At 39.0% G+C, this 26,864-nt stretch overlaps 1 protein-coding gene across 3 annotated transcripts; it reads left to right on the top strand.

Moving 5' to 3' along the window:
• Positions 1 to 24,252, top strand: FSD1L (fibronectin type III and SPRY domain containing 1 like). 3 transcript variants are annotated; one of them, XM_027707940.1, is made up of 14 exons: positions 1 to 101; positions 4,271 to 4,366; positions 5,264 to 5,395; positions 5,966 to 6,067; positions 8,660 to 8,682; positions 11,910 to 12,031; positions 15,339 to 15,548; positions 15,876 to 15,974; positions 17,753 to 17,879; positions 18,846 to 18,878; positions 21,950 to 22,047; positions 22,488 to 22,739; positions 23,092 to 23,180; positions 23,897 to 24,252. In XM_027707940.1, the coding sequence occupies exons 1-14, from the start codon at positions 15 to 17 to the stop codon at positions 24,014 to 24,016; spliced, it is 1,590 nt and encodes a 529-aa protein (XP_027563741.1). In that variant the 5' UTR covers positions 1 to 14; the 3' UTR covers positions 24,017 to 24,252. The 3 variants fall into 3 exon arrangements, with proteins under 3 accessions (XP_027563741.1, XP_027563743.1, XP_027563742.1); XM_027707942.1 differs by lacking the exon at positions 18,846 to 18,878 and having other exon boundaries at positions 21,953 to 22,047; XM_027707941.1 differs by lacking the exon at positions 18,846 to 18,878.
• Positions 24,253 to 26,864: the final 2,612 nt, after the last annotated feature.

The raw sequence follows: 26,864 nt of genomic DNA, 5'->3' as shown, positions 1-26,864 counted from the left end.
TCGCGCGGCCGCTTATGCCGGGGGCGGGGGGAGCGCATCTCTGTATCCCTCTGCCCCGCATCCCCGCCTGCGCCGCTCCCACCGCCATGGACGAGGAACGCGTGAGTCCCCGCGGGGCCGGGCCGGGTGGGCAGCGCCGGGGCGGAGGGGGGGGAGAGGGGCTGGAGAAGTGTCGGCGGAGCGTTTTCCCGGCCGTGTTGGCGTTTCCCGACGCTAGGCCTGGCTGCCTGGGGAGGGGTGGTGGAAGAGGGAGTTGTACGAGAGGACAGCGGCGCAAGGGAGGACTTCGGGGGATGCGCATCCAGAGAGGCTTCCCCGAATCTGCTCGCTCCCCGCCTGTGTTGCGGGAGCAAGGAATATCTGCAGACGAGGAATGTCTCCCTCTCTCTGGAGATATCTCGGACCCACCAGGACGCGCTCCTGTGTCACCTGCTCGAGGTGACGCTGCCTGGGCAGGGGGGATTGGGCTGGATGATCTCCAGAGGTCCTTTCCAACCCCAGCAATTCCTGTTGTTCTGTAAGGAAGTGCGACAGCGGTGCGGAGCCCTTTCACCCTGTGTATCCCTGTCATAAGTGATTATGGTGCGTACATAAGCCCTTCTGTTTGCCACTGATGCAATCTAGAGTTGAAGGGAATTAATGAATAAAAGCGTTTTGCGGCTTTTCTTTTCCCAGTGGCTGCTACCCTACAATTCCCTCCTTCCTTTACTTGCTATCACCCCCCTTGGGGAAATCACTGGCCAAGATTTGGGGCTTTCTAAAAATGATGCTCCCCTGAAAAAAGTTATGACTCAGCCTTTTGGCTCTCAGTCTGTTGGTGCAGAAGGGCTTCTGTTACTGTCTCTGTGAGGATTGTGCTTTCCTCAGCTTAGAAACTGGCTTGTGAGTGGGGTCAGAGTGACTTAGCGCTACTGATGGCTTGAAACTTACAGATTAGGGATGTTTGATACTTCAGTTAAGTGTTTGTGCACTGCCAGGCTGTGTGTTAGAGGAGAAGTTGTTGCCTGAACATTCTCACACCATTTAAGGAGTCGCAGCTTCTTCAGGCTTAGCCTCAGGTCTCCCATAATACAGTCTTCAGGTGTCAGATTTACCAAAATAAATCCCTTAAGAGAGTGGTACAGCAGCAGGTCAGCTTAAGCTGAGACCCAAAACAATCTCCTCACAGTTATGCCCTGATGACTTTGCACATGCTCACGTGCTTTTGGTCTGGTGCTGATTTTTCGTCTGGGGTCCTCTGACACATCTTGGGATTCTTTCTCTGCATCCACACAGGCAGGCTCTTCACTGTTCTTACCTTGTTCAGTTACAGTTTCTGCTGATAACTGTATCCTCCTTTGTGCCTCCAGTGCACCTGCTCGCTGGCAGAGCATGGGAAGCTAAAAAAGCCCCAGACTTGTGGTAAATGTTACTTAAAGACAACCAGAACATCAGTGTTATGTCAGTATGCTTCACATCCTAAAGCCAAAACCCAGCACTGTGCCTGCTACTAGGAAAATTACTGAGGAAATTAACTCTGTTCCAACTGACAGCAGAGCTTGGTGTGAGTTCCCAGCTTGTGGTCAGCAAATCCAGCTGCTCATCCTAAGCAAGTAAAGCTAAGCAAGCAATATGCCAGATCACACAGTATTGTATCTCTGTGTAACTCATTCTCCTTAAAACTTATTTATGCTAAGCAACTAATGTCTCTGAACACATGCTTTGGAAGGTGAGATTGATGTGAAATGGCAATAAGTGTACTTCTGGTAGGAACTATGTGAATTTGAGTCTGTCTGCCTTTGCCTGCTCTATGTGAGATTAGTCTCTGGAAGATGAGTAAATGAGGGCTGCAGCTGCTGTGGGTGCCCTAAGTGGTTGTTTCTGAATGGACTCATATTTGAATTTCAGTGCTGCTCAGAGGTTCTGAATACAGTAGCAAAATTGCAGAGGATCTCACATTTTACAATACTTTCTCTAAGAGTATTAAATTTGCTACTGCCACCTGCACTGTATGAAGTTCTCCTTCAAACTTCAGCTTCAGTGTCTTGACAAGTGCAGAAAATTAAATTAATGAAGGCTAAGTAAGCATGTCCTCTTTGAAATTTGATATGGGCGTGAAGGTTAAAATGTCTCACAATTTTGTCCTAGGCCCAAGACTGCTACAGAAACTGCTCTGTATGCAGACAGGTCATAAGCCTTCAATATGATCTTGATCAAGTTGATAGCTTCCTTCTTAAACAGAACTGCTGTAATTGTTTATTGTTTATCAAAGTTTACTCTTTAACTTTTATGAGGGCCCTCTCTGCTTCTAGAAGTGGACAGCTGTCTTCCAGTTGTTGCTATGTTTTTGTGTCTAAACGCTTTTTAAATTACCCTCACACATAGATCTTCTTCTTTAATCATAGTGTGGCTATAGAACCCAACAACATTGTTCAGCACAAGAAGACTTTTTTTCCCCATGTGTTTCAGCTAAATAAGCCCTAAGATCCTTGCTGAAAGAGGATTGTGAGTTTCTGTGTTCATCCAAATTGACAGTTCTGCTCATAGGATCTAAGGCTTATCTCCAGGCTATCTGACACGTGAAAACAATTGCCTCTGGTCAGTGGTGAATGCAGAAGCAGCTGGTTGGACAATGGTGATTCGTCTGCCATTCTAATGTACACAAAACTGCCTTTAGCCTTGCTCAGTTTTCACCAGACAACAAAAAAGTTCAGTAATGAAGTGATCGAGACTTGCTGTACTCTTGTTTCTGAGAGGAGCCAAGGTCTTGTTTCTGTTCTGAGAGTCCTGACTTCAGCCATTGATAGCTGGTCTGTTACCTCTGCACATTACACCATCAACACCTGTGCTAAAAGCGCTAAAATTCCAGATTCCTCTGTCAGTGGTTTAACTTTGTGAGCATGACACCAGAAAACAGGCAGTGGGCTGGGATACCAGTAAATACCTCACTGCAGATTTGTTGTAAGCTGCTGCGGAAGGGATCAGAAGAAAGAGGAAGCAGCATGGCTTAGGACCAGGGGAGAAGTTCCTTGTACTGGATGTAGTGTTGAGATTCACTGTGGATGTTGTGAAAGGATAAAATATTCTTCTTGCTTTCCAGCAGACAAATGTGATCTAAACAGTACATGGTTATTAAGGAATTGCTTGTGGAAGGAACTTCTGCAATATCTCTTTGGTGGTCTGGGTGCTTTTAAAACGTGCTTATTATTTCTCCATGCCTTGATTTCTTAAGTGTTGTCAAGTAACAGTGTTAGGCTGAGCTATTGAAACTCTGAGTCCAGCTGATTAATAATTTATTAATTATAATTAGGACAGGGATTACTTTTTTTTTTTAAAGAGCCAAATTTAGCATATTAGAGTTTGATTTGCTTCTGAAACTTCTTATCAACCAGCCTGAAGTAAAATTACAGAAAATTCTTTGTTGCTTCGTCACCTTGTCCTTTATTTTTACTTACATACGGTCATATGCTTTGAGCTTTACTTGACTTAGGTACCACTCACTTATGTGTTTTTGTCAAATTCTTAGAATATGTGACTGACTACTCAACAAAATTAGACTTGGTAGTATTAATTAATTTAGAATACATTTTGATGTACCTGATAGTTTTGCCTGCTTGTATGTGCTTTTTAAGCTGAATCTACTGCTTTTTGAACATGTGGATTAGTACATCACTGAAATAATCTTGGTTCTCTTTCTAGGCTCTCAGAAAGCTTTCCTCTTTGAGGTCACTTTTAATTGGAATATGAGACTATTCAACCAAACTGTTTTGCCACTTGTAGAATAAGTGTACAGATCACTGTTACAGTTTTATTTCTGTATATAGAATAAACTGTCAGCTTAGTTATTTAACACTTGTTTCTTTCAACACTGGGAAATGCTAGTTTTTCTTCTATGTTGCCTTTTACCAGCTTTTTAAATTTTCTTTATTAGTTACCTGTTTTGTTGCTCAGGCACTGCCTTCCTCATCTGGAGAAGCTGTGTGTGCCAGAGGTGTTCTGGTGTAGGTGACTTGCTTAGCAAAACATGTGGAACAGTGGAGTATTATAAAACAGGTTCTCGATTTCCCTCAAACTAACACCTGGAGATCTTCAGTTTGGTGGAATGCTTCTTAGACCTGTGGTATCCTTTCCCTTTTCTAACAAAATGCGTTTTCTGATCCCATCAGAACGCAAGCTCAGTTTGCCATGCTTGGGATGTGTATGATGAGTTTTCATGTATGGTGAAATGGTGATGACCAAAAAAATCACGAGGTGATTTTACAACTTCTCTCACTTGTTTTTGTAATTCTAGGAGACTCTGCAGAGGATTGTCAGTACTCTAGTGAACAAAAATGATGAAATTCACAACTTCATCGACATGCTGAACCATACAATATCAAATGTTCAGGTACATATATATTGAGGTTCATAGCTTGTAGCTGAGAGGGGAGCACTTTTCCAATTTTGTTAGTCCCAAACTGGATAGTGTCTAAGGGATGGGCTGTAAGAATCAAGTTCAAAATACTGCATGTCAGAAGTCTGTCTGTAGATAAAAGGCATGATAGTTTTGCATCTCATGAGAAAAGCCGTTGTAGAACTTCATTTGTGTGGAAAAGAGAATTTGGATTTGATGCAAGATCTCAAACTCCTGTTAGATGGAAGTACTCTGTTTTTTAGACTTCTACTCTATTTGGCAAGCTGAAAAATGAGATCGTCCTGGTACTTGAGAGAATATTATTTGCTCTTTCACTTTTTGGTAGTTGCAAATTGTTGGGCTTAAGCTGAAAGTTAGGCCTAGCTGTTAAAGCATCTACACGAGGATAAGGTTTAGGTTCTTTTAGTCTGTCAATCAGCTATAAGTTGTTTCATGCTAAAGCTGAGATAAGTTAACTGCAGATATGGAAATTGTCCAGCAAATCTTTAAATTGATGTCTTGACTGCAGCTTTTAGTATGATATGAAATCACTTTACATGGAACTGGATAACTGCCTCCTTCCAAACATCTAGCAAGCCACATATAGTTGTAGGAGGGAAATCAAGGCTTCTTTTGGCATGGTACAAAGCTGCCAGGTATGCTGGTTCTGTGCAAGTTTGAGCATCATGGAATTTTCATGCGTGTCAGCATCCAGAGTCCAGGATTTTTCTGTCGTTCCTAATGCTTTTTCCCTTTTGATAAGTTGAGGAGCAGTCACAAGGTATCTAGTGGTCCTGGCAAAACACATGTGGGCAAATAATGTGAGTTTCAGTCTAAAAGGCTAGTTTTCATTGTTTCCAGTGTAAACAATATTTTCAATTCTCTTCTTAGGTAAACTCTTCCAATGCAATCAGTGAACTGGATGAAGAATTTGATGGTCTGTATTCTGTATTGCATGAGATGAAGGGGAGTATGGCCAACACTATCCAGCAAGAAGAGGCTTGTAAAATTCAAGCTCTGCAGGTAACTATATAACTACATTTGTAAAATTCTTTTAAACTTCCTCTGTTCCCGTTCCTCTGCTGTTCCCGTCTGTCATATAGCAATATTGATTTTCAGGATTGTCTTGTGACAGTTCTGGAGCTGGTTGGGGATAAAGTAATTGCCTTTTTCAAAGCTACTGCTACATTAAACACTGTCATTCATAGATCAGTAGTATGCAGTTCTGTAAATAGAAATTGTAATGCACAAGAATATAAGTGTTTATTTCTTTACTTCTGAAATCCTTATTTTTTGGGGGGGGGAGAAACAGGCCTTGAAATTAAATCTGGCTTTTAAATGAGACTTCACCACCTACCCAGCTTTTTCCCCTTTGGAGTTGTAGGATGTGGCATGTACCACTGCGCACTTGTGAAGCACAGTGAAGTTTTGGTTGCATGCTGTGTCAGAGGTAATCACCTTGATTATATAAGTTGATTTATAATAAGTTGTTATAAATGCATAATAAAGCCATGTAGTTTCTAGGGCTGGTACTTCATAAACCACTTTTTAAAATGTGAATACATCAAATTGTTCTCTCTGTTTTTGCTTCAGGATCAGCTTAGCCAGTGTAGTCATGCCCTGGAGAGTTCTGAAGAGCTACTGGAAATTGCTGTGCAGTCTCTGGACATAAAGAACCCTGCGAAACTCTTAGAGGTAGAAAACATTGAGCAGATGGACATAAGGCCGATGTTGGTATCCATCTCCATTTGAAATATCCTTTGCATTACTCTCCTGGACCCTGTAAACTTACCAACTGTACTGACAGTAAGGATAGAGAGGCATGTAAAAATACAGTTATTGCTCTGTTAAAGAAGCCAAGTCAAGCACTACAGTCTTGAATTTTTATGCAATTTCTAACAAAATAAGGGGTTTTTTTGTTATTCAGAGTGAGCAGGGAAGGAAAACAATGCCTTCTCCCAAACAACTGCCTTCTCCCAAACAAAATGCTTGACTGCCATTGTTAAGCAAACTTGCACTGATAAACTCAGGAAGTGAAGGTGAAATAAATCTCTCTAAAGCTGAGTAAAGACTTAGAAAATGTGTGATGGCCAGCACTCGAAGTCACTCAAAGTGACCTGTCCATTCCCAGTGCTGATCCATGATGCTTGCAGACAGTCTCTGGATTCTGTCTGTAGGTGATAAGATGTTTGTTTTGCAGAACTTAATGCAAACTGTGGATCTTGAACTCTGCAGCTGTGCTGAACGATCTTGCAAAACTAGATTCAGTTCAGAACTTAACTTAGCTTGAAACTGAATTCTGTATATTCCCCAAAATCTTCCAACACGTTTGTGTAGACAAGAGCCTGGATTTGGGCCTTGCATTGTGATACCAATACAGATAATTTTTCTTTACCACAGCAGATTTGTAAATCAGGTAACATGTATCTAACTGGAAGAATATGCTTGTAAGTTAATGAAGCAGTTCCCCACATACACTTAATCAGTACACTAGTGCTTGCTACAATAACCCTTGTGGTAGTACTGGGATCAGCTGCACCAAATGCAAGGCCAAATTACTTCTTTTCTTCCTGCCTTTTAGCGGGACACAAATCTTGTTAAAAGAGTGAGGAGGAAAGCTATCTTACTGTGTCGGTTTTAGCTTTTGGCAGCATGTTTGTGTGCTGTCTTGTTTTCTGAGTGTAAGCTTTGATTTATGTGGCTTGAAGATCAACGATTCCTTAAGCTGAGCATTTTTCTTAGGACTTCAGTTGGAGTTGTTCTTTCTGTCTTGTCACAGTGATGTGTAAAAAATAAAGTCAGCTCTATGCAGAGTATAGCGTAGACTTTATTGTAAGGTGTTTCGTTTCAGATATCTCTAATGCTCTATTCCAATCAAATAGACTAAGGAAAGCTATTTGAGTGTTTGCTGGGGGGAAAGTCTCTTCAGGTTTGGCATCTGAAGCTTAAGATACCAAGATCCAATTCAATGAACTCTTAATATCTAGCATATGGTACTGGTATTACACTAACTAGCATTTGTGCATTTGGATATGGCATTTTAAGGTAATATTGCCTTGTCTATTAGGCAGACAATTCTATTACTCTGCTGGTAAGAACAACAAGTGTTCCTGAAGGGAAAGCTCCAGCCCATGCTCTTCTATTGGCACAGATTTTCTTTGGATATTCTAGGAGTGTTGTGAAGTAGCTCTGTTTATCTACAGCTGTCATATAGGAGAATCAGCCCATAGCTTCTACAATAACTTTGTTTTGAGGTAAAATAAAACTACCTCTTTAATTAAATTATTTCTAAACACTTGGTTTTTTCCTGCTTCCCACTTTTGGAATATACAATTGGTTTTGTAGCAGGGACAACATGATTTTTTTTTTTTAATTGAGTATGACTTGTAATTAGTGAAAAATTGGGAAGTTCTCCACTTTTGACTTCAAACTGGAAAGCTACTTGATGTTTCTTGTCTCCTCTTTGGAAGGAAAACCAGTTCAGCTGAATGGCAACTGCATCAAATAGCAACATTAGCTTCAGTCATGGATAACAGACACAACTAGACCATCACTACTTCAGCAATAACATTTGTTTTAGGTTTGTAGCTCCTCTTCGTGAAGGACAGGAATTTTTGTCTTTCTAAATGCCAGTTAGTCTTTATCTTTGAAATATGTTATCACCACTTCTGCATCTGCTTGAGGAGTATCATTTAAGTGCTGGGAAGAACTATGTTCTGTCGTTTTTTAATAGTGGCATGCAGAGACAACATTTAGGAAGTATTGTTGGAAGAGTTTAATAACTTTCATAGTAAAAGTTAGAGCAAGTCCTATTTTTTCTTGTTTATCAGAGCATACATCCTATGATGTGTAGCCAAACAAGCCATGTGTGGTCACATGCCGCTAATAAGCACTTCATAGCTTCACAGAAAATACCATGGTAGCTAAATGTTGCTGGCTTAGTCCTGTACCTCCTTTAAAATGTGATGGGGAGTAGATTTCTCTTCATCAGTTTAGTTAAAAAGACAAAGTCACACCCAGAAAGTTGAGCAATTTGGAATTGGTTTGGTGTGGTTGTTTAAATCAGTAATTTTTTTCTCAGGTGAGATGCTGTTGCCATGCTAACCCATGCTATTAGTGTGCTTAATGGGACAATCTATTTTGATAAAAATGTTAAGCTCATTTTGATCTTCAAATTTGAGCAATGCAGTGGAGATGGTTCTCAGCCTTCTTGCATGTTACTGCCATGGATACTTGCATGGAAATACTAACTGCTTTCTCTCTCTCTTCTTCCTGACATGCATCAAGGCTGCCAGACAGATCAAAGATAGGTACAGTACAAAATCTATCACTTTTCTGTCTTTGAATTAATCTTATCCTTGAAAACACATTTATTTTGAAAGGGCCATAGTCAGCTTAAGTCAAATTTGTTGACCCTTCCCTAAGTGTTAGCTGCCACAACTCTTGAGAGAGAGCTAAAAACTTCTGTGCTGCTCATGTAGTATTTTTCCTGGCTTTTCATATCTTTAAATAAATAGGTTTTAATGAAGGGAATGGAGCTCTGTATCAGCTACTGCTATTACGATTATGTCTTTAAATATATATATGTATATAAATTATTTTTAATAATAAGCTTATTAATACCTGATGGCTGAAATTTAATGATGTTTCAAGCTGACTCTGCCCCTTTAAGTTATGAGAAAACATTGTTATTTGTCTATTTTTTAAAATGCTTAAGGACTTTTGCTAGCTAATTTTCCTTCTGAATGTCAGAAGTCTTGTAGCTGTTAAAATATTTCTGGTGACATCACTCTGACTAATACAGTGAAATTATTATTTCTGGTAGCTTTTCTTTGAGCTGTGTTTTCAAACTATTGTTTAAAAAGCAAAGCTTTACTTTTCAAAATAAATGCTAGGGCCATTTTTCCTTCACTTAGAAGAATGTTAACTATATTCCAAGAGTCTGACCTTCTGGTTCAAAAAACTTACTATGACGTGCATAATACCTTGAAAGGCAGCTGACAGGGTGTTTTCAGCATATGTTGCTCTTATGGACCAAATAGTTTGTCTTTCAGTTTACAGGTTTTTCAAGGAAGGGTCTTATGGACTAAATTCTCTTAAGTGCTGTATAAAATGAGTAATTGCTAGAGAAATAAAACTTTGCATTTCCAAGGGTAAAGATTTAGGGTCCTTAACAAATCAGAGGGAAAGTGGATAGTAGCAGTGATGGGAATCTTAATACTTTTTATCAGTAGTAATTTCTGGTTTCTTGAAATGCTGTATCACTTCATCCTTTGTGGTTCTATAAGACTGGTGTCTAAACAGAAGTTAAAAAGCTATCTGAAGCCAACTGCTCCTTGGTGTTCTCCTACTGCTAATCAGAGGATTATTTTTCCTTAAGGAGAGATTTACTCTACCCATCTGGCCTAGCAGTGGAATGTGCCAGACAGCCCATATAGAATTTCAGAACATGAACCCTGTCTTGGGAAATCAATTGACTTGTCTTTTATGATATTCAGTTCAGTCTTGTGTCCCAAAATTGTAGTGCTTGTCACTCCTGATATATATATATCTTTAATAATAAACTTGATATTTCCTCCCCCTTCCTTACTACCAGATTTTTTGTTTTTCACTATTATTTGGTGTATCTGTGGTTAGCACACAATCTCTCTTGCATGCTAGTGAAGTAATATGAACTAGGTATTCTAAAGATGCCACACATCTGTGGATGTAAAATAAATTCAGGTATTTACAGTTGACTTTTGTGGTGTGTATAATACTTTGGACCCCTGGTGGCCTAGTGGTTAGCATGCAGGACTCTCACTGCTGTGACCCAGGTTCGATTCCTCAGTCCCCCGGGCAGATGGAGCCCGTTAGCCCTGTGAGGCCATCCATCTATGAGAAGGTCACTCTAAACAAACCTACGTCCTGAGGACCTCACTGCCATTGTCCAAGCTTGCTTGGCCCCGGCAGATGAACCTTAGGATTAAAGGGTGGGCTCAGTTCAGCGCAGGCTGTGTCTCACCTAAAAAATCCATTGCGCAGGCTGGAAAGGTAAAAGACCTTTCCCAAAAATCTTCGTTCGCGAAGACTGGCCATTATAATACTTTATAGTTAAGAATTTTGTATTTTTTTTTAAGCAGAATTTGGGACCTGTGTGCTGTCGGAATCAGTGTTATTCAAATTCTTCTGCATGGCCTGATGTCTTCAGAGTCAGAGAACTATTCTAGAAACTTGTCCTTGTAGTGTAGTTGGAGTACAGAATTGGGAGTATTCAGAGCAAGTGCTGAGCTAAGATTTCAGAAGTGGAAATGGGAGCACAGGATCACAGGATGGATCGTGGAGGGAGTGACCACAGTGGGTCATCTGGTCCAACCTCCCTGCTCCAGCAGGGCCATCCCAGAGCACATGACACAGGATTGTGCCCATACGGTTCTGGAATATCTCCAGTGAGGGAGACTCCACACTCTCTCTGGGCAATCTGTTCCAGTGGTTGGTCACTGCACAGCAAAGAATTTCTTCCTCATGTTCAGGTGGAACTTCCTGTGTATCAGGTCTGCCCATTCCTCTTGTCCCATTGCTGGGCACCCCTGAGCAGAGCCTGGTCCATCCTCTGACCCCTCCCTGCAGACACTGACAGACACGGACAAGGTTCCCTCTGTCTCTTCTTGAGACTGAACAGGCCCAACTCCTTTAGCCTTTCGCTAATTATCTTTGTAGCCTCCACTGGACCCGCTCCAGGAGCTCTTTGTCTGTCCTGAGGAGCTCAGAACTGGATACAGCACTCTAGATGTGCTTCACAGGGCTGAGTAGAGGGGCAGGATCACGTCCCTGTCCTGCTCGCAATGCTCTTCCTGATTCACTGCCAGATGCCACTGTCCACCTTGACCCCCAGGGCCCACTGCTGGCTCAGGGACAGCTTGTTGTCCACCAGGACCCCCAGGGCCTTCTCCACAGAGCTGCTTTCCAGCAGGTCAACCCCCAACCTATCGTGATGCCTGGCGTTATTCTTCTCTGGGTGCAGGACCTTGCACTTGCCTTTGTTGAATTTCAGAGAGTTCTTCAGTGTATCTTGTAAAACAGGTCTGATACATGCATGTTCCAAAATGCAGTTTAGCATTTCTCATATCCGGATACAATCAGACATAGATATGAAATCAGCATAGTCAGCTTGTTTAGTGCTGTTTAGAAATGCCTAAATATGATCCTGAGTCTGGGGTGCTTTAGATTTTTCACACTTACTGATTTTATGTCAAGTGATATGGATTTTGTTTTGTCTCTTATCCAAGCTTTTCAGTAGCAGAAGGGTTTAAGCTCTTCTCTAGTTGCCTCTAGTATTTATTTGCCTAGTAATATGGAACAACTGGTAGCTTGCACTATTATTCTGAGACAGTTTATTTTTGAGTGTGCTAAATGGTAAACAGTTATCTGTTAGAAAAATGTTCTTCTCTTTGATCAGTAGTTTGACGTTAATGATACAGGTTATCTGATTGCAGTTTTGAAAAATGGCTTAAACAATGTAAGATACATTTTGTTAATGCTTCTTTCTTGACTTCAGTGTCACAGTGGCTTCAGCATTCCGCCTCTCCCTGAAACCAAAAGTCAGTGACAGTATGGCTCATTTGATGGTGGACTTCACTCTGGAAAAGCGCATGCTTCAGGCTGTGAAGTTTTTGCCAGGTAAAAACTGTATGCACTGGGTTTAATTTGTTATTACATGAAACAATTTACTATCTTCAAACAAACCAAACAAAAGAAAACTGTACCGCTTGCACCCTTTTTCAGAGTACCTAAACTCATTCTTACTCATTGCATGTTAATTTGAATACCTCAAGGATGAGAGTTTTCTGGCTTTTTTGTTAGTTTCTACATATGACAGGATTTTGGAAAATAACATTGACCTCAGAAGTGAGAATGAGTCTTCCAGACCATGTTTTTTTCTGAGTTGTCAGTTCTCTGTACTTTGTGAAGTTACCTGAAGTTTCTCTTGATGCTCAGTGACACTCCAAAGTCCTGCTCCTCTGCAGTAGTGTTATAGATGGACATGTAAACTGATATGTCACTTTCAAGAGTGGTGAAATGGTCTGAAATATAGGAAAGAGATAGTCTACTAGTGCTGTGATTATGATTACCATAACACAAAATGTGTATTGATACATCTATTCCTGACAGTAGACTTAGGTGCATTAGACCAGTATATATCTTTAATGTCTTTTTATTCATATTGCTTCCCTATTTAGAACACTTTGCCCTTGACTGTTACCAAGAATATATTGACAGGAATATGCTGGCAGGGATGCAGATTGTTCCATCTCTGGGTCGCTGATCAAAATCTGTTAAGGACTCGGCAGCATCAGTTTGCATCTCTTCCCGTTTGTCTTGGATACAGTATGTGGTAGCAGGTGTAGTAAATGACCAGTGTTATTCCTGGTGGTCATCTATCAGAGTCCAGGCAGAAATTCACCTTCTAGTCTTAGACTCTGGGTGTCAATCATTGCTCTGTATTCCATAGCTAAGGGTAAGCTGATCACAGTGTACCTGTTTAATAGGAATGACAGTGTAAAGATCTAACAGCAAGTATGAACAAAATCTTGTGTCTAGATAAAGGTATTATTTAGTATGACCTTTTTTATACATGGATTTTCCTTGTTAAATACATAGGAATTTAAATTGGTTTGGACCTTTGATTTTTTTAAATAGGAAAATTGACTGTCTGGGTATAAATCTTGCTTTTTTTCTACTGTAGTTCCAAGCTTTCAAATTATTCAGACACCAAATACTTAATAACAGCTCAGGCAAATTTGTACTGAGCATTGACAGGCCCTCATACATGAGGAAATACTAATGTCCTAGTCTAGGAAGTTGAAAATGGGTTTGGTGGTGTGGTATTTTGAACACTGCTTGCCAGAGAATTATGCTGAAGGCTCGGTGTCACCCCAAGCACATATAAGACTCTTTATCTGGTATCTTATGACAAAAATAATGGGAGTAAGTAGCTAAACTTAAAGGTATAGGAGCTGAATTGCTTGTCCTAGTCCTAATTTTTCTTTTGCCTATTAAGGCATCATATTGAATTAATTTCAAATTATTGCTGGATGAATTTGATGGCAAATGCATGTAATTAACACTTGAACCTGTGTTGTAGTTTAACCCCAGCAGGCAGCTAAACACCACAGAGCTGCTTGCTCACTCTCCCCTGCCATGGTGGGATGGGAAAGACGATAAGAAGGGTAAAAGTGAGAAAAGTTGGGGGTTGAGATAAAAACAGTTTAATAGGTAAAGCAAAAGCTGTGTGTGTAGGTGAACTTATCTCCATCATGGGGACTTGGGAGGACAAGACGTCATCACTCTGAACATCCCCCCTGCCCAGTTTATGTGCTGAGTGTGACGTCATATGGCCTGGAATATCCCTTGGGTCAGGTGGGGTCAGCTGTCCTGGCTGTGCTCCTTCAGCTCCGTCATTGACAGGGTGGTGAGAAGCAGAAGAGGACTTGATGCTACTCAAATTAACTAAAACCCCTGTGTTATCAAAACTGTTTTCATCACAAATCCAAAGCACAGCACTGCACAAGCCTCTGTGAAGAAATGTAACTGTCCCAGTGCAGACTTCAATATTTTGTGCTTTCAGTCTCTTCTGTGCTGCTCATTTGTTCTCAAGCATTTTAAACCTATAACACCAGCTTCAGTGTAATTCCTGCTTGGCTTAAACTGCAGGGATGTAAGGGTAAAAGGGTGTGTTTCAGCAGTGCTGTGTTGAAATATTTGAAGAGATCATGAAGAGAAGGTGTGAAAGTAGTGTTCATGAAGCAAGTTAGGCCTTCTGTTTCTAGTAGACCTGCTGTAGCTCTAGGAGGCGTCTGTATCTAGAGTGTAAAATTACACATCTCTAAAGGACTGAACCATAAATAATGTGAAGTTGATTGTCATCAGTCACTGTGGAGGGGAATCATGGATAACAATCTGTTCAAGAAATAGTTATGCAGAAAACTGCATAAAGGCAAAAGTGTATGTAATTAGGACTTGGTCACAGAAAGCACAGTTAAAGGCCTGAGGGTTATGAAAAGAGATGATTTTTGACCAAAAAAAGTCTGCAGGTCTATCAGTTCCACAGAGCATCAGGATTATCCTTTTTTGTTGCTCCTACTTGATACATTGACTTGCAGGCCACTCTCGTGTGTATTTCAAGCCTTTATCAATGCTGAAACAAAGGAAAAGATTTTTGCAGAATCTTCCTCCAAAAAATGCAAACAGTAAGAAGTCTTTGTTACTTCCTCCAGCTAAAGTCTTCCTTGAATGTACTTTAGACACTATAAATAGTATGTAAATGCCTTCTTTTGCAAAATATTTTCCCCAGACTGAAGTGCTCCCTGATTTCCTGGAAATAGACTTCTGTTGTATATAAACAAAACTTCAGCCTTTAGTGGATCTTTGGAATTGTTTTCCCTTCTTTCAAGACAAGGAGTGAAAAGGAAAGAAAACTAGGTGACTGTGGAGTGGTTAGTGGGAAACACTGTGTATCACTAAAGACAGTGTAGTGATTTATAGGAAATATAAGTGATGCTGTGTGGGGGCTGCAGATGTACTTACCTTCCAAAGACTCAGAAACAGAAGTTTGCTTTTTAATGTTCTCCCTGTGCAGTATTTATTCTAAATGTAGATTCATAATTGTAAGTCCACTCTACTCTAGCAAGTCCTTCTTACTGCTTCCAGAAGGGAGTCAGCCTAACTTACAGACAAAACAAACATCTGGAAGATTTGAAACAGATGCTCACTCTAGAGCTCATGTGTACTTCTCATTTAGTAAAACGTATGTTAAATAGAAGAAATGAGTAATAAGCCTAGTCTTTGATCATGCTTTGCTAATGAAACAGATCCTCTAAAAGGAAGGAGTGTTACTAGGCCAGGGGCAACTTCTGGATTCTGTAAGTCTAAGGAGAACAAAGTAATACCCATCATCGTCTTTAAGCTGACCTGTGTGCTTGTGCAGTCCCTAAAGCTCCAGAGATAGATGTAGCAGCGTGTCTGGTTGCTGATAACTGCATAACAGTATCATGGAGGATGCCTGAAGAAGACCCCAGAATTGATCATTTTGTACTGGAGTACAGGAAAACCAACTTTGATGGGCTCCCTCGACTAAAAGGTGAACAGCGCTGGGAAGTGATCAGCTACATCAAAGCCACTCAATACACATTATCAGGTAAAGGTCTTTTATACTCCAAACACCAGAATATCAACATAAGTCTTTATGCTTGGAAGTTTTGCAAAATACCCCTTTTTCTGCATGTAATGAAGCTTCCATTATATCACGTTAGTCTTGAGTGCTTTGTACAGTAATAGCTCTGTCTTTTATTTTGACTTTGAGGTTTTGTAAAAAATCATGTGTTAATTAAAGTTCATGCTGATATTTAAGCTTGTTTTTTGCAGATTGGGGTAAATGCAAGACAGCTGCATGGAATAGGCCTTAGTCTTGTAAAAGTTGTCAGTAAGCAATGTAATTCCAGGTTTCTAAACATTTGCTTTTTAGGTCTGAAATTTGATACAAAATACATGAACCTTAGAGTACAAGCTTGCAACAAAGCTGTAGCAGGGGAATACTCTGATCCCATAACTCTGGAAACCAAAGGTAAAATTTGAAAGACTAACCTTAGCTGTAGTGAAAAACCTGTACTTAAACTTTTCTGCCTTCTTTATGAACCTGTATGTTGAATCTGCTTCTGAACAAACACTGCTGAAGCACGTCCTAAGTAATAAGGAAAACAGCCATCTCTGTAAAGGATTAAGAAGCATATTGGCACAAAGCTGTGCTTTCAGAATTCAGGCCTTGAAAAATGGGATAATAATGTCAACTTTCTCCAGCAGAGCTTGACATTGGCTGCTTTGAATTGTGGATTGACAGTGCCATGTGCTCGTGCATCATGCCAGCATACAGCAAGAGAAAGATGAATGTTGTGGATGAATGACTCTTGGGGCATCTAAACAGTTGGTGTAGTTATCTGGTTATTAGTGACAGATACAGCTTTCTGTAACTAGAAGGGGCTGGAAAGGGTTGATTTGGTTTTTTGTTTTTTGGTGTTTTGTTTTTTTTTTACTTTGTAGCTGTAGATTCTAACCACTGTCAATATTAAAAAATAAACAACTTCAAATTTGCTAAAGGTTTACAGTCATTGTGTTCAAAATTGGTTGGTGTGAGGACTGTTAGGATGGCTTCCTAACATCATCTTTTAAATGAGCTAGCAGAAAAAAATCCTGGAAGTGATGTTTTCTGAGAGAACACAAGTATTAACTCTTAAGGTGGCGATAGTGATCCTGTGGCTTGAGTTACAGCTAGATCTGTGGTGTAAAGGGCAAAATGACTGGTATCGACTATATAAATTTATATGTAAATTCTAATACTTGTGGAAGCTGTTTCATAAGAACAAAGCTATCTATATGCAGTTTGAATGAGCTAATGGGCATTCTGATAACTTTCCTAAAATTACTTTAATACTCTTAAACAACAGTCATTGTCAGACACATAGTATCCACTTAATAGCCACTTACATTCCCTACTCCAGTAACAGAAAAGTAATTCTGGTTTTGATTGTTTGGGCAGTTACCACACTTCCTATATTATTTTCATTATTTATGGGTGAACATTTAGTTCACTTTCTTTATTAATCCACCCATAGAAAACCAGCTTCCTCATCCATGTGATTACCTGACTGTTCTTTACATTTGTGTACTGTTAAACTCTAAACTCTTAAAAATCTCAAGTATACTTTCTTTGAGAATCAGACTGCAATATCTGTTGGTATTAGGACAGTTACAGAACAGTCTGTAAATATCTTTAGGGAATTTCGCCTGTTGTGTTAGGTTTTTTTTCTTGCACGAAGGGCTTGGCTGCCACAAATACCAAGTCTCTTCCTGCTCCATGAATCCTCTGCTGTTCTTGTATCTGCAGCTGACTTCACAGTTCAGCATTGTCTACCTGGATGTGCTACCCTGTCTACTGAGTATTCCCCAAGTTTGAAGTCCTTATAAATCATAAACACCTTGTTGGAGAATCAGTGCTGCTGAGCATGGAAAATAAGCCTTCCTTTTTAAGTAATTCATTATTATAAGAATCTTGAGTAGGCTGTAAACAGCAGCAGCAAGGACTAGCTGAATTTACTTCCTGACTCTGAAGCATTTTAGAGATGATAATACTTACTTTGTAACCTGTGTACTGAAAGTAGGTTGATGGGCTGTATTTGAAGGGCTCCTTACCTTGATTACAAGTGTCAGACTGAAAAGCTGATTTTTCTGTTACATCTCATAATGCTGTGCTGCAATTTTACTGCTCCTTGTATCATTTTCTATGAATAGTCACAGATGGGAGAGAGCGTTATGCCATTTCACTGTTTTCTATTTTATCTTGACCAGCATTTTTGTTCAGTTTGGACAGTACTTCATCTCACCCGAACTTGAAGGTTGAAGACACTTTTGTTGAATGGGATCCCACTGGAGGCAAAGGTCAAGAAAAAATAAAAGGGAAGGAAAATAAAAATAGGTAAGATCTCTGTTTTGTAAATGTCAGGGATACTTCTTCTGGCAATTGGAGGGCAGGGGGGAATTAAAGCATTTGAGGACAGTGGGGCATGAGAGGAATTTTCATTCAAAAAATCTCTCTCCAGGAGAAATTTTAATTTTATTTTTTTTCCCCTTCTCCTGTCACACAGATGCGGAGGCTAGAATTATGTCATAGTTGTTAAATAATATTTATTTATTTTAAAAATACATTTGTTAGGCTTATCATTCAAGGTTCTGAAGTACGTTGTAGATCTGGTGGATTGACCCTGGCTAGCCACCAGGTGCCCACCCACCTGCTCTATTGCTTCCCCTCAACTGGACAGTGGGAGAGAAAATATGATGAAAGGTTTGTGGATTGCAGCTTCCTTCAGGGCACATCCACCCTGAAGTGTTTGATGTTATCTCAAACCCTCCTTGGTGAGGGAAAGGTACCAATAAAACAAACCTGATAGCAAAAGATAATGGATAATGAAACATAACTCTTGTGAAAGTGGCTGAGTTCGTGGTAGATTGTTAGATATGAGCTATTCTGAATCACTGAATAAATACTGTTGGAAGAATATTATTAGGTCAGTCTGCTCTTGGCTGAACCTTTAATATGTCCAAGGATGAAGCATGTATGGATGAATGTGTTAACTTGCTGGCCCTCTATTCCAGGCCACCTTCATGGAAGGGCAGGAATATCCTGATACCTGACTGGAATTTCCTGTGGTGCAATGAGTACCAAGTGCCTCTCAATGTGCACCCCTCTGAGGAAAGCCTGGCTTGATCTTCTCTGTTCCTGTTACATCATTAAAGACAGCAGTTAGCTTTTGTCTTCCTCAGGCTGAGCAAATCCAGTTGTCTTTTGACCGTGCCCCAGTCCCTTAATTGGCATTTAAAATATGGGGATAATTTACTGTAGTAATTGAACAGTTCTTTAATGCCTACTTATTTCTGTTGACAGTGGCCAGAATCCTCTGCTGAAGAGCAATAGAAGGTGATAATATACCTCTTATTCCTAGGATGTAGCACCTAGTTTTGTTGGGGATCTGTGCTACTTTCCTTTGCTTGATGTCATGAGAAACAAATCTAATAGCCTTTATCAGTAACAGGACATATGCTTTTAGAAGTTATTTGAAAGTTTAATTTGGATTTGTAGAGATGATGTTTATTATACATTTTCCAGTGACTGGAAGGATGCATCCTAGTGTGTATGAAACCTAAATTGCAATGGTTGGAAGAGCATTATGTACTTTAATGTTGATACAAAGATCCCTGTTATTTACAGACATATTGAGGCTTACTTACAGGATGACTCACTACGGTTTTTTACAAATGTAGTAAAGATCTCCTTTCAGAGAACTTTAAAATATTTTTTGGTTCTTATTTTTGAATCTGAAAACCTCTTTCCATCTGAACTTGTTCTGTAGCTTTTACTAGATATCAGAGGGTAAGAAGTAGATGTTTTTACAGGCTAAAAAAAGATGAAATTTAGCCTGATGACATGTAAAAGGCTTCATAGCAATTCTAATTGCAGAACCAATTGTTCAAATGAGGGAGCATCTTTTTTGATTTAAAGTTAGGTAAAATATTTTCCTATTCCTTGTGCGGTTGTGGGTTTTTTAGGGTAAAATTTTTTCTTTTGTTTTAATAAAACTCTTTTTCGAGAGATTACTTCTCCTGTTTTTGCTCTCTTACTTTTTTCTGGTGGTTTAGAATTGAGGGGACAAAAGACATGCCTGTCTTGTAGGTGTTACTCTCCTGTGTTTATCTATCAGGTGAATCTACCTTTGACTTGAGATCAGCAATAAAGAAAAGCTTGTATAGGCAAAACAAACTCTTGAAGTTGTGCAGTGTCAATAGTTCCACTACGCAGTGTGTATTGGTTTCTGCTAAACTAAATTTTGAAAGTGTCTTGGAGGTGTTCCTACTTGCCCAACTCCGGGAATCTTGTACTTTGGCCTCTCTTTGTAAAGCGCTTCCCTAGTTCTTGCCTTTGCTTTGGTAGAAGGACATGGTCACATGTTCAACTTTACAACTTAGACCAACCTTTTCTAGCAGGAGATATCGATGAGCTTTTTTCTGGTAGGAGTCTTTTGTTCCCTGTTAAGAGCATCTGTGGAATGTCTGCATTAGAATGAAAACTTGGAGCTGGCTCCGTAGTAGGTGGGGAAAAAATTGCACTATAATTGTTTTAATGCACAATTCCTAAGGGTTGGAAACATACAATGGCAACAAAATGCTTAATTATCTGTAACTTATTAGACTAGAAAAAAAGCCTCTGGATGATTTCTGATATCCCTCCTTGACCTTTCTTCTCCAAAAGAGAATACGTATTGCTTAAAGTATGTTTTGTGTGCTGAAATGGATCCTAAACAATCTTAAACCCATGAGATAAGAATATTTGACCACTGAATAGTGGAAGAAATGTGTCAGTTACTCGCTGTTAAAGACTGTGCTGTATTGGAAAGTGGGCACCAAACTGCTATAAAATTTGCTGCCTTTTCCTATTGGAAGGGAAACTTAAGCACTGTGAGAAAAAAAAACCTGAAAAACTGGTTTTTGAAGCTTTTATATCAAATATTTAATGTCATTTTCTCAATTCTTGAAGGCTATTAGATTTTGATCAGGCAAAGCACATGCAACGGCCATTTACAGACTTGAGCAAAATAAATGATATTGAGAACCTTTTAATGCTTTCCTAACCTAGAGAAAATACTAGCAAAGTACGTGTGTTTTTTTCTTATGGTGATTCTCTAAATGGCCACATTGCTTTCTGCGTAACTCATTTATACTGGATCTAATAGAAAATTTTGAGCAGCATTTGTTGGAAGTGTGAGTGGAAGATGCCTGATGCATATGAAGAAGGATGCAATCTACAAAGAGTGATGGTTCCTCCTGAAATTATGCTTTAATTCTTGGCTTTGCTTTCCCCCCCTATGCTATCACTTGTTAACTTTTTATTTGGTAAGTAAACTGCAGTATCCCCCATTTTTACAAAATTCAAAAGTACTTGATGTGATGCACCTGCACAATATTACAACCCCCTTCATGTAACTCTTGTCTGCAGTTTACAAACATAGCTGTCTTCTGATCACTGTTGTCAAATTTATGTGCTGAATTGTAATGAACAACTTTTTCATCATCACAAGTAATTTCTTGTAGAATTCTGTAACTGGAATAGAACAAACCTAGTCATGAACTGGATTTTAGCATACTTATGTATGACAGCTTAATATCGCTCTGTTTTTGATTCCCATGTGGCCTTATTTTAATGATGGTATTAAGCAAAAAGGGACCCTTTCTAATCCTTTCTGAAATGCTATTTGAAAATAACTCCAGAAAACTTGAAATTAGCATTGAGCAAAGTGGAAAGGAAACAAGCTGTATTAATGGATGTTAATGTAGCAAATAGCTTTACCAAGGCTAATGTACTGTAGACTACAGGGGATGAGAAATTGAAAATTACTTCTCAAGGGTATTTCAGAGACTGATTTTGTAATTATTTGGGGGGTTTTTGCCAATGAAATTCACCTCAAAACTGCATAGCTGTTTCTGAGAAATTAAAATTCTTTGCTACTGATTGCCTTTAAAATAGTAATCAGATGTGATTTTCTGGCTACTGAGGAATATTGCAGATAGCCTTTACTTGGTTTAATGGTTAAATTGCTGAGAATTATTTTTGAGGGTCTAACAGAGGTTAAAAAAAAGCTTGAAAACCTCATTAGGTTAAAATTATTCTCTTATACAACTGATTGCTCGTTAGAATATTCTCCAGCATGAAGTGTGTCTCATTCAAACCATGGGCCACACATGTGTGTTTTTACCCCCCCCTCCTGTGTCTGTTCTCAGCTGCCTTTGAACTTGTTTGTTACAACATCTTGTATTATTTTTCTGTCTGTCACCTCTTCCCTCCCAGTCCTTGTGCATGTGAGCTGTTAAGAGCTACTAAGTGGCTTAACTAATGTGTCGTTTCGATACCTTTGCGTGTCTCTTACTGACTCGGGAACACTTAAATGTGCCTTTCTGTAGCTGTGTCCAAATCTTGAATGGTTCATCTCTTTTTAGAAGCAATGCAGCATCTCCGAAGAAAGCCACCAACAGCCCAAGAGCCTTAGCCAGGGGCAGCAGGGATCGCTTTGCTGGTGAATCCTACACAGTGCTGGGTAAGGTGGACCTGTTTGCTCTGCTAGGGGTGTGATGTTGTGGAAAGGGCAGATGAGGCAAGAATTTGAGGGAAACTTTGTGGCAGTTCAAGGCTGTATAATTAACGTTGTCCTGCTCCATTTGCCCATAAAACACCAGAATTTTGTGCTGCAGTGTCTTCAGGTCTGTTGAAACTCTTTATTACAAAGCTTTTAATGACTGACATTCACTGCTGTTCAATGTAAATTGATGTTAAATATGTATTATCTGAATTATAAATACAGTCTCATTAGTCTTTTATATTTACATTCTGTTGTACTTTTTTATTCATCCTTATAGTTCAGATTTTTTTAATGTCTTCACTTTAAAATAAAACAGAGTAGACATCACTGGTGCCTGTTAGGAAGGCAGCATTTTAAGGTACACTTGATTACAGCAATTAAATGTATTTCTTTGGTAGGAGACACTGCTGTTGAGAGTGGACAGCATTACTGGGAAGTGAGAGCCCAGAAGGACTGCAAATCCTACAGCGTGGGAGTCACATACAGAAACCCAGGGAAATTTGACCAGCTCGGAAAGACTAATTCAAGCTGGTGCATCCATATCAACAACTGGCTGCAAACCACATTCTCAGCAAAACATAATAATAAAACAAAGACTCTTGATATACCTGTTCCTGACAGAATAGGAGTATGCTGTGACTTTGATGGAGGTAAATTACAGTCTTAGGGGATTGAGGTAAAAACTTAATTGACTGTCTGTGTGGAGTTGGAGCAGTACAGGGCTGAAGCAGTGCATTACTTCAGGAATGATGGTCTGTTATGAAAACACAGGCCCAGAGCTGTTTGTATTCTAATTCTTGTAATGTCAAATGACTTGAGTTCATCTGTGTGACAGAGCTACTAATTGTGAACTTTTCTGTTTTGTGGACTGTACTTAGCGTGTTCTGGAAACCTTTCCCTGGGAAAGAATCATATTTTTGTAAAAGTTAGACAGCAACAGCATCTAAGTGTGTTTAAATGCTAATGTTTAAACTTTATGCCAACTTGTTTTCTTTCTCTTAGGTCAGCTCTCATTTTACAATGCAAACTCAAAGGCGCTGTTACACACCTTCAGGACTAAGTTTACCCAACCATTACTACCAGGCTTCATGGTCAGTATCTATAAAATTTTGTTCAGCTTGTAGCACTGAATTCAGTTTACCGAAGACTGAATTGCTTTGTCAAGAAGGAAACTGGAAGCACTGGTTTTGGCTGACTAGTAATTTTAAAAAAATGTTTAACTCTTTTCTATTTGATTTCATGTGGTGCTTATAGTAGCACTCTAGTAGAACTTTGCATGCACACAGGGACAAGTTTAGCTTCAGAAATGTTAGAATGTGTTAGCCCTCCCTCTAGCATTGCTAAGACTGACTCATTAAGTCACTTCCTGAGTAACACAAAATAATATATTATAAATAAAACATAATATTTTATAACTATATAATTTAATATATATTATAATATGTTATGAATACATATATGTATATAATATTATAAATAATATATTAGTAATGTAATAAACAGTATACTAGAAAATATATAATATACTTATTATAAAGACAACATTATTTTAGAAAATAAAACAGATTTTTTTTGTACTGTGTTTACGTTGACATAAAGCATAGTATGTGAAGTGTCTTAGACTTTATGGACTTAAAAATTAGCTTGTCTTAGATTAGAATGCTTTACAGAATGCTGTGACAAGAGCAAGAGAGAAGATGTGGAGCCGCAGGATAACTTTTTTTTGTTAGTTCCATTGTGGGGCTTGTGGGATGGGAGGAGAGAGATGTATGTAGTCCATAATGTAGATTTTTCTTTTTCCCCTTAGATCTGGTGTGGAGGTCTCACAGTGAGTACTGGATTGCAGGTGCCAAGTGCCGTGAAAACCCTTCAGAAAAGTGAAAATGGATTGAGTGGCTCAACAAGTAGCCTAAACAATGTTGCCTAGTAGTGTCTGTTAAACATTTCTATTGCTGAATGTTAGGTTTTTTCTGTGTAGCTACTACTCACAAAAGCTTGTGAGCATTGGATTAAACTGGGTTTGCTACCTTCTGCTGTTTAGGGCTTGGGTACTGATAGTGGAAAGGTTTGAGGCTAAAGTGCTAGGAACCTACTGAAAATCCAGACAAATGTCAGAAAACTGAACTGTTGCCTATTTAAAAAAAAAAGAAAAAGAAATCAAAAGCTGTAACTATGTACTTTTCTAATACTGTATTTAATCATTTTATTATGGACTCAAATATTAGTTTTATTACAGATGTTATTCTTCTATGAAGAATATAGCAAATACCATTTTATTAGCTCTCCTAATACAACTTATTTAATTATATATTTTATTACTAGGCTTCCCATTAGAACTTGTGATGTCAGACATACATTTTGAAATAATACTGATTTGTTGGCTTAGCCTGGTAAAATATCACAGCAGCATGAATTCAGAAGAATATTAAAAGAATCTGTAGGCCTGATATGAAGAAACAGTAAGAGCAGACTGTGATTTTTTTTTTCCTGATATAAGATTTTCCTATTTCCCATGAGTAATTCATTTAAAAATCATGTATATAGAGATTGGCTGCTGTTTGTCACAAATTACAGAAAATGTAACAATGTATAGGTATTTAAAAGCATTCTTATGTCCTCAGTGAAGACACATTATGATACCCAGCCATTGAGTGAGGAAGTATTTTGGAGAAGAGGTTCAGAACCAAAAGATCCAGAGCTTTTTTTTTTTAAAGCTACAGGATGATACTAGTCTCTCAAAAGCTCTCAGCTTTGGGTCCTCTCTTGGCTTTTGAAATGTTGAGCCACGGTGTTCCATCAACTTGTCTTCTAGTTGGAAGCTTAGTAACAATAGTCAAATCATTCATAATAATGGGAGAGCTAAAAAAAAAAGTAAAAAATCATGTTATATTCTTCATGGAAAATTTCAGCTTGTCAGTGAGAATTACTGGTGTCATATAGATTGTTTAAATCTGTTTTCTTCCCTCCAATCGAGTCCAGGAGCCTAGAAATAGTTTTCAGGTACACATTTAAATCAGCTGTTTTCATAACTGAAGATTGTTTCCTGGTACCACCTGAAAACTGTTGTGTAAATTCATGCTGATAAGGGTCCATAATTAATTGGCTCTTTTCCTACTGGGCCAATGTACTTTTTCTTATGTGTATCCTTTAGCCCATAAAAAAATGAACATCTAATTATGTTAAATCTTATTATTATCAATGGCTCCTTTCTGTCCATCACAATTTCTCAAGAGGAGGAGAAATTTAACTTCTAATAAACTGGCTATGGTGTTCAGTGGGAAGTTAAAATTAACAAGAAAATTGACTAGAAAGTTGGGGGTTTTTTTCAGAAATCATGAAGTTGACAGGATGGTTGAGCCCTTAGTGTTTATTTTGCATCTGGAACTTGAGCATCTCTAATTATTTATGTTGTGAACAGTTACCTGTAATCTCTTTTTGCAGAGAAGAGTACAAAATAATTCCCAGTTAATCTGTACCTTCTTCTGTGAGTTCAGTGGTTGGGATCTTGGGGCAAAGATACTCAAAGGTGACATGGTTCTTAGTTAGCAGTGTCTGAATCTGTTTCATGCATTTTTCTGCAGATGTTGTTATCCCAATAATCTATGTATAATCCTTTTCTTTTTACTGCAGTGGACACCTGACTGGGAGTTTTAGGGGATCAGCTGCTGGGAATTCAGTTTTGAGGCCTGTTCTTGTCTAGGACTGTGGTACGCAGACATCAGAACAGGCTGACATCTCACACCACCCAGCCACTGGCTTGATCTTGGGTGTTCAGCTGCAGTTCCTCTTTAAATTTCCCTTTTTGGAAGGAAAGGGGATGTTTACAACAAGCTAATATGTAGTAAGAGCAAACTATGACTAATCTCCAGCCCTATGTAAGAGCATTTAAATTATAAAGTTGGGGGTTTTTTTTAGCAAGCTGTAGTGCAACCTGCAAGGTGGATTTGATATGCACAAATGTAAAAATGTAATTTTTTCTTGAACATTTAGTTAGAGAAAAGCTTGGAGTGTTTTATACTGTGACTTGTGACTTGCAAGTTTTGGTTTAACTGATGTCCTAGATGAACATAACATGTGACTCTTTACCCTTAAAAGGATGGACTTGTTATATAATAGTTTGCACAGATGTCAAATTTTGCTGCTAACATCTAGTCCAATTTTATTTTTTTTTTTTTTAGTAAATGGGGATATGAAAAATTGCCTTAAGCACTTTGGATATTTTTAGACTTTTTTTTTTTTCCCTGAACTAGTGTCTCTCAGTACCCATCATCATACAAAGATGAGCGATGCCACACTGCTTCCAGTGATGTTTTGTTGCAGCTGGTGCAAGTTCTGTACCTGCAGCTGGAGAGGGACACCTGGAGCCCGTGGGGTTACCTTTTTCCTATGTGAATCCGTTTCAGGGATTTGAGAGGTTGTTCTTTGGCAGTGGATTAGACCTTTTGAATGTCTGTGGTTGAAGCCACCAGGCATGTTGTGCTTAATACTCCCAGAGTCTCTCTGGTCTGGAGCTGATGCTGTGTGATGGCAAAACAGAAATTTTCTGCTCTGTGACCAAAAGGAGGAGTTCAATTTTTATTTTTTTTTTTTTTAAGTAATGATTGCTACTTTCAGAGTTAAAACAATTTCACAACTTGTGAAGAAGTAAAGGGTTTCCCCTTGAGCTCTTAATATATCACATGAGTGTAGCTCCCATTTGATTCTGTGGAAAACAGTATGAAGAAAAACTGTATGAACTGCAACAAGGGATGTCAATGTCAGGATGATTAAAAAAA

The sequence above is a fragment of the Neopelma chrysocephalum genome, unplaced genomic scaffold, assembly GCF_003984885.1.
Source record: "Neopelma chrysocephalum unplaced genomic scaffold, ASM398488v2 Primary Assembly neopelma1_95109, whole genome shotgun sequence".
In the NCBI taxonomy this organism is placed as follows: Eukaryota; Metazoa; Chordata; class Aves; order Passeriformes; family Pipridae; genus Neopelma; species Neopelma chrysocephalum.
This window is presented reverse-complemented; position numbering and strand designations above follow the sequence as displayed.

Coding starts and splice junctions, on each gene's coding strand:
- FSD1L (XM_027707940.1), top strand. CDS start 15: ATGCCGGGGGCGGGGGGAGCGCATCTCTGTATCCCTCTGCCCCGCATC. Junction 5,396..5,965: donor GTAAAATTCAAGCTCTGCAG/GTAACTATATAA, acceptor TTTTTGCTTCAG/GATCAGCTTAGCCAGTGTAG. Junction 6,068..8,659: donor ACCCTGCGAAACTCTTAGAG/GTAGAAAACATT, acceptor ACATGCATCAAG/GCTGCCAGACAGATCAAAGA.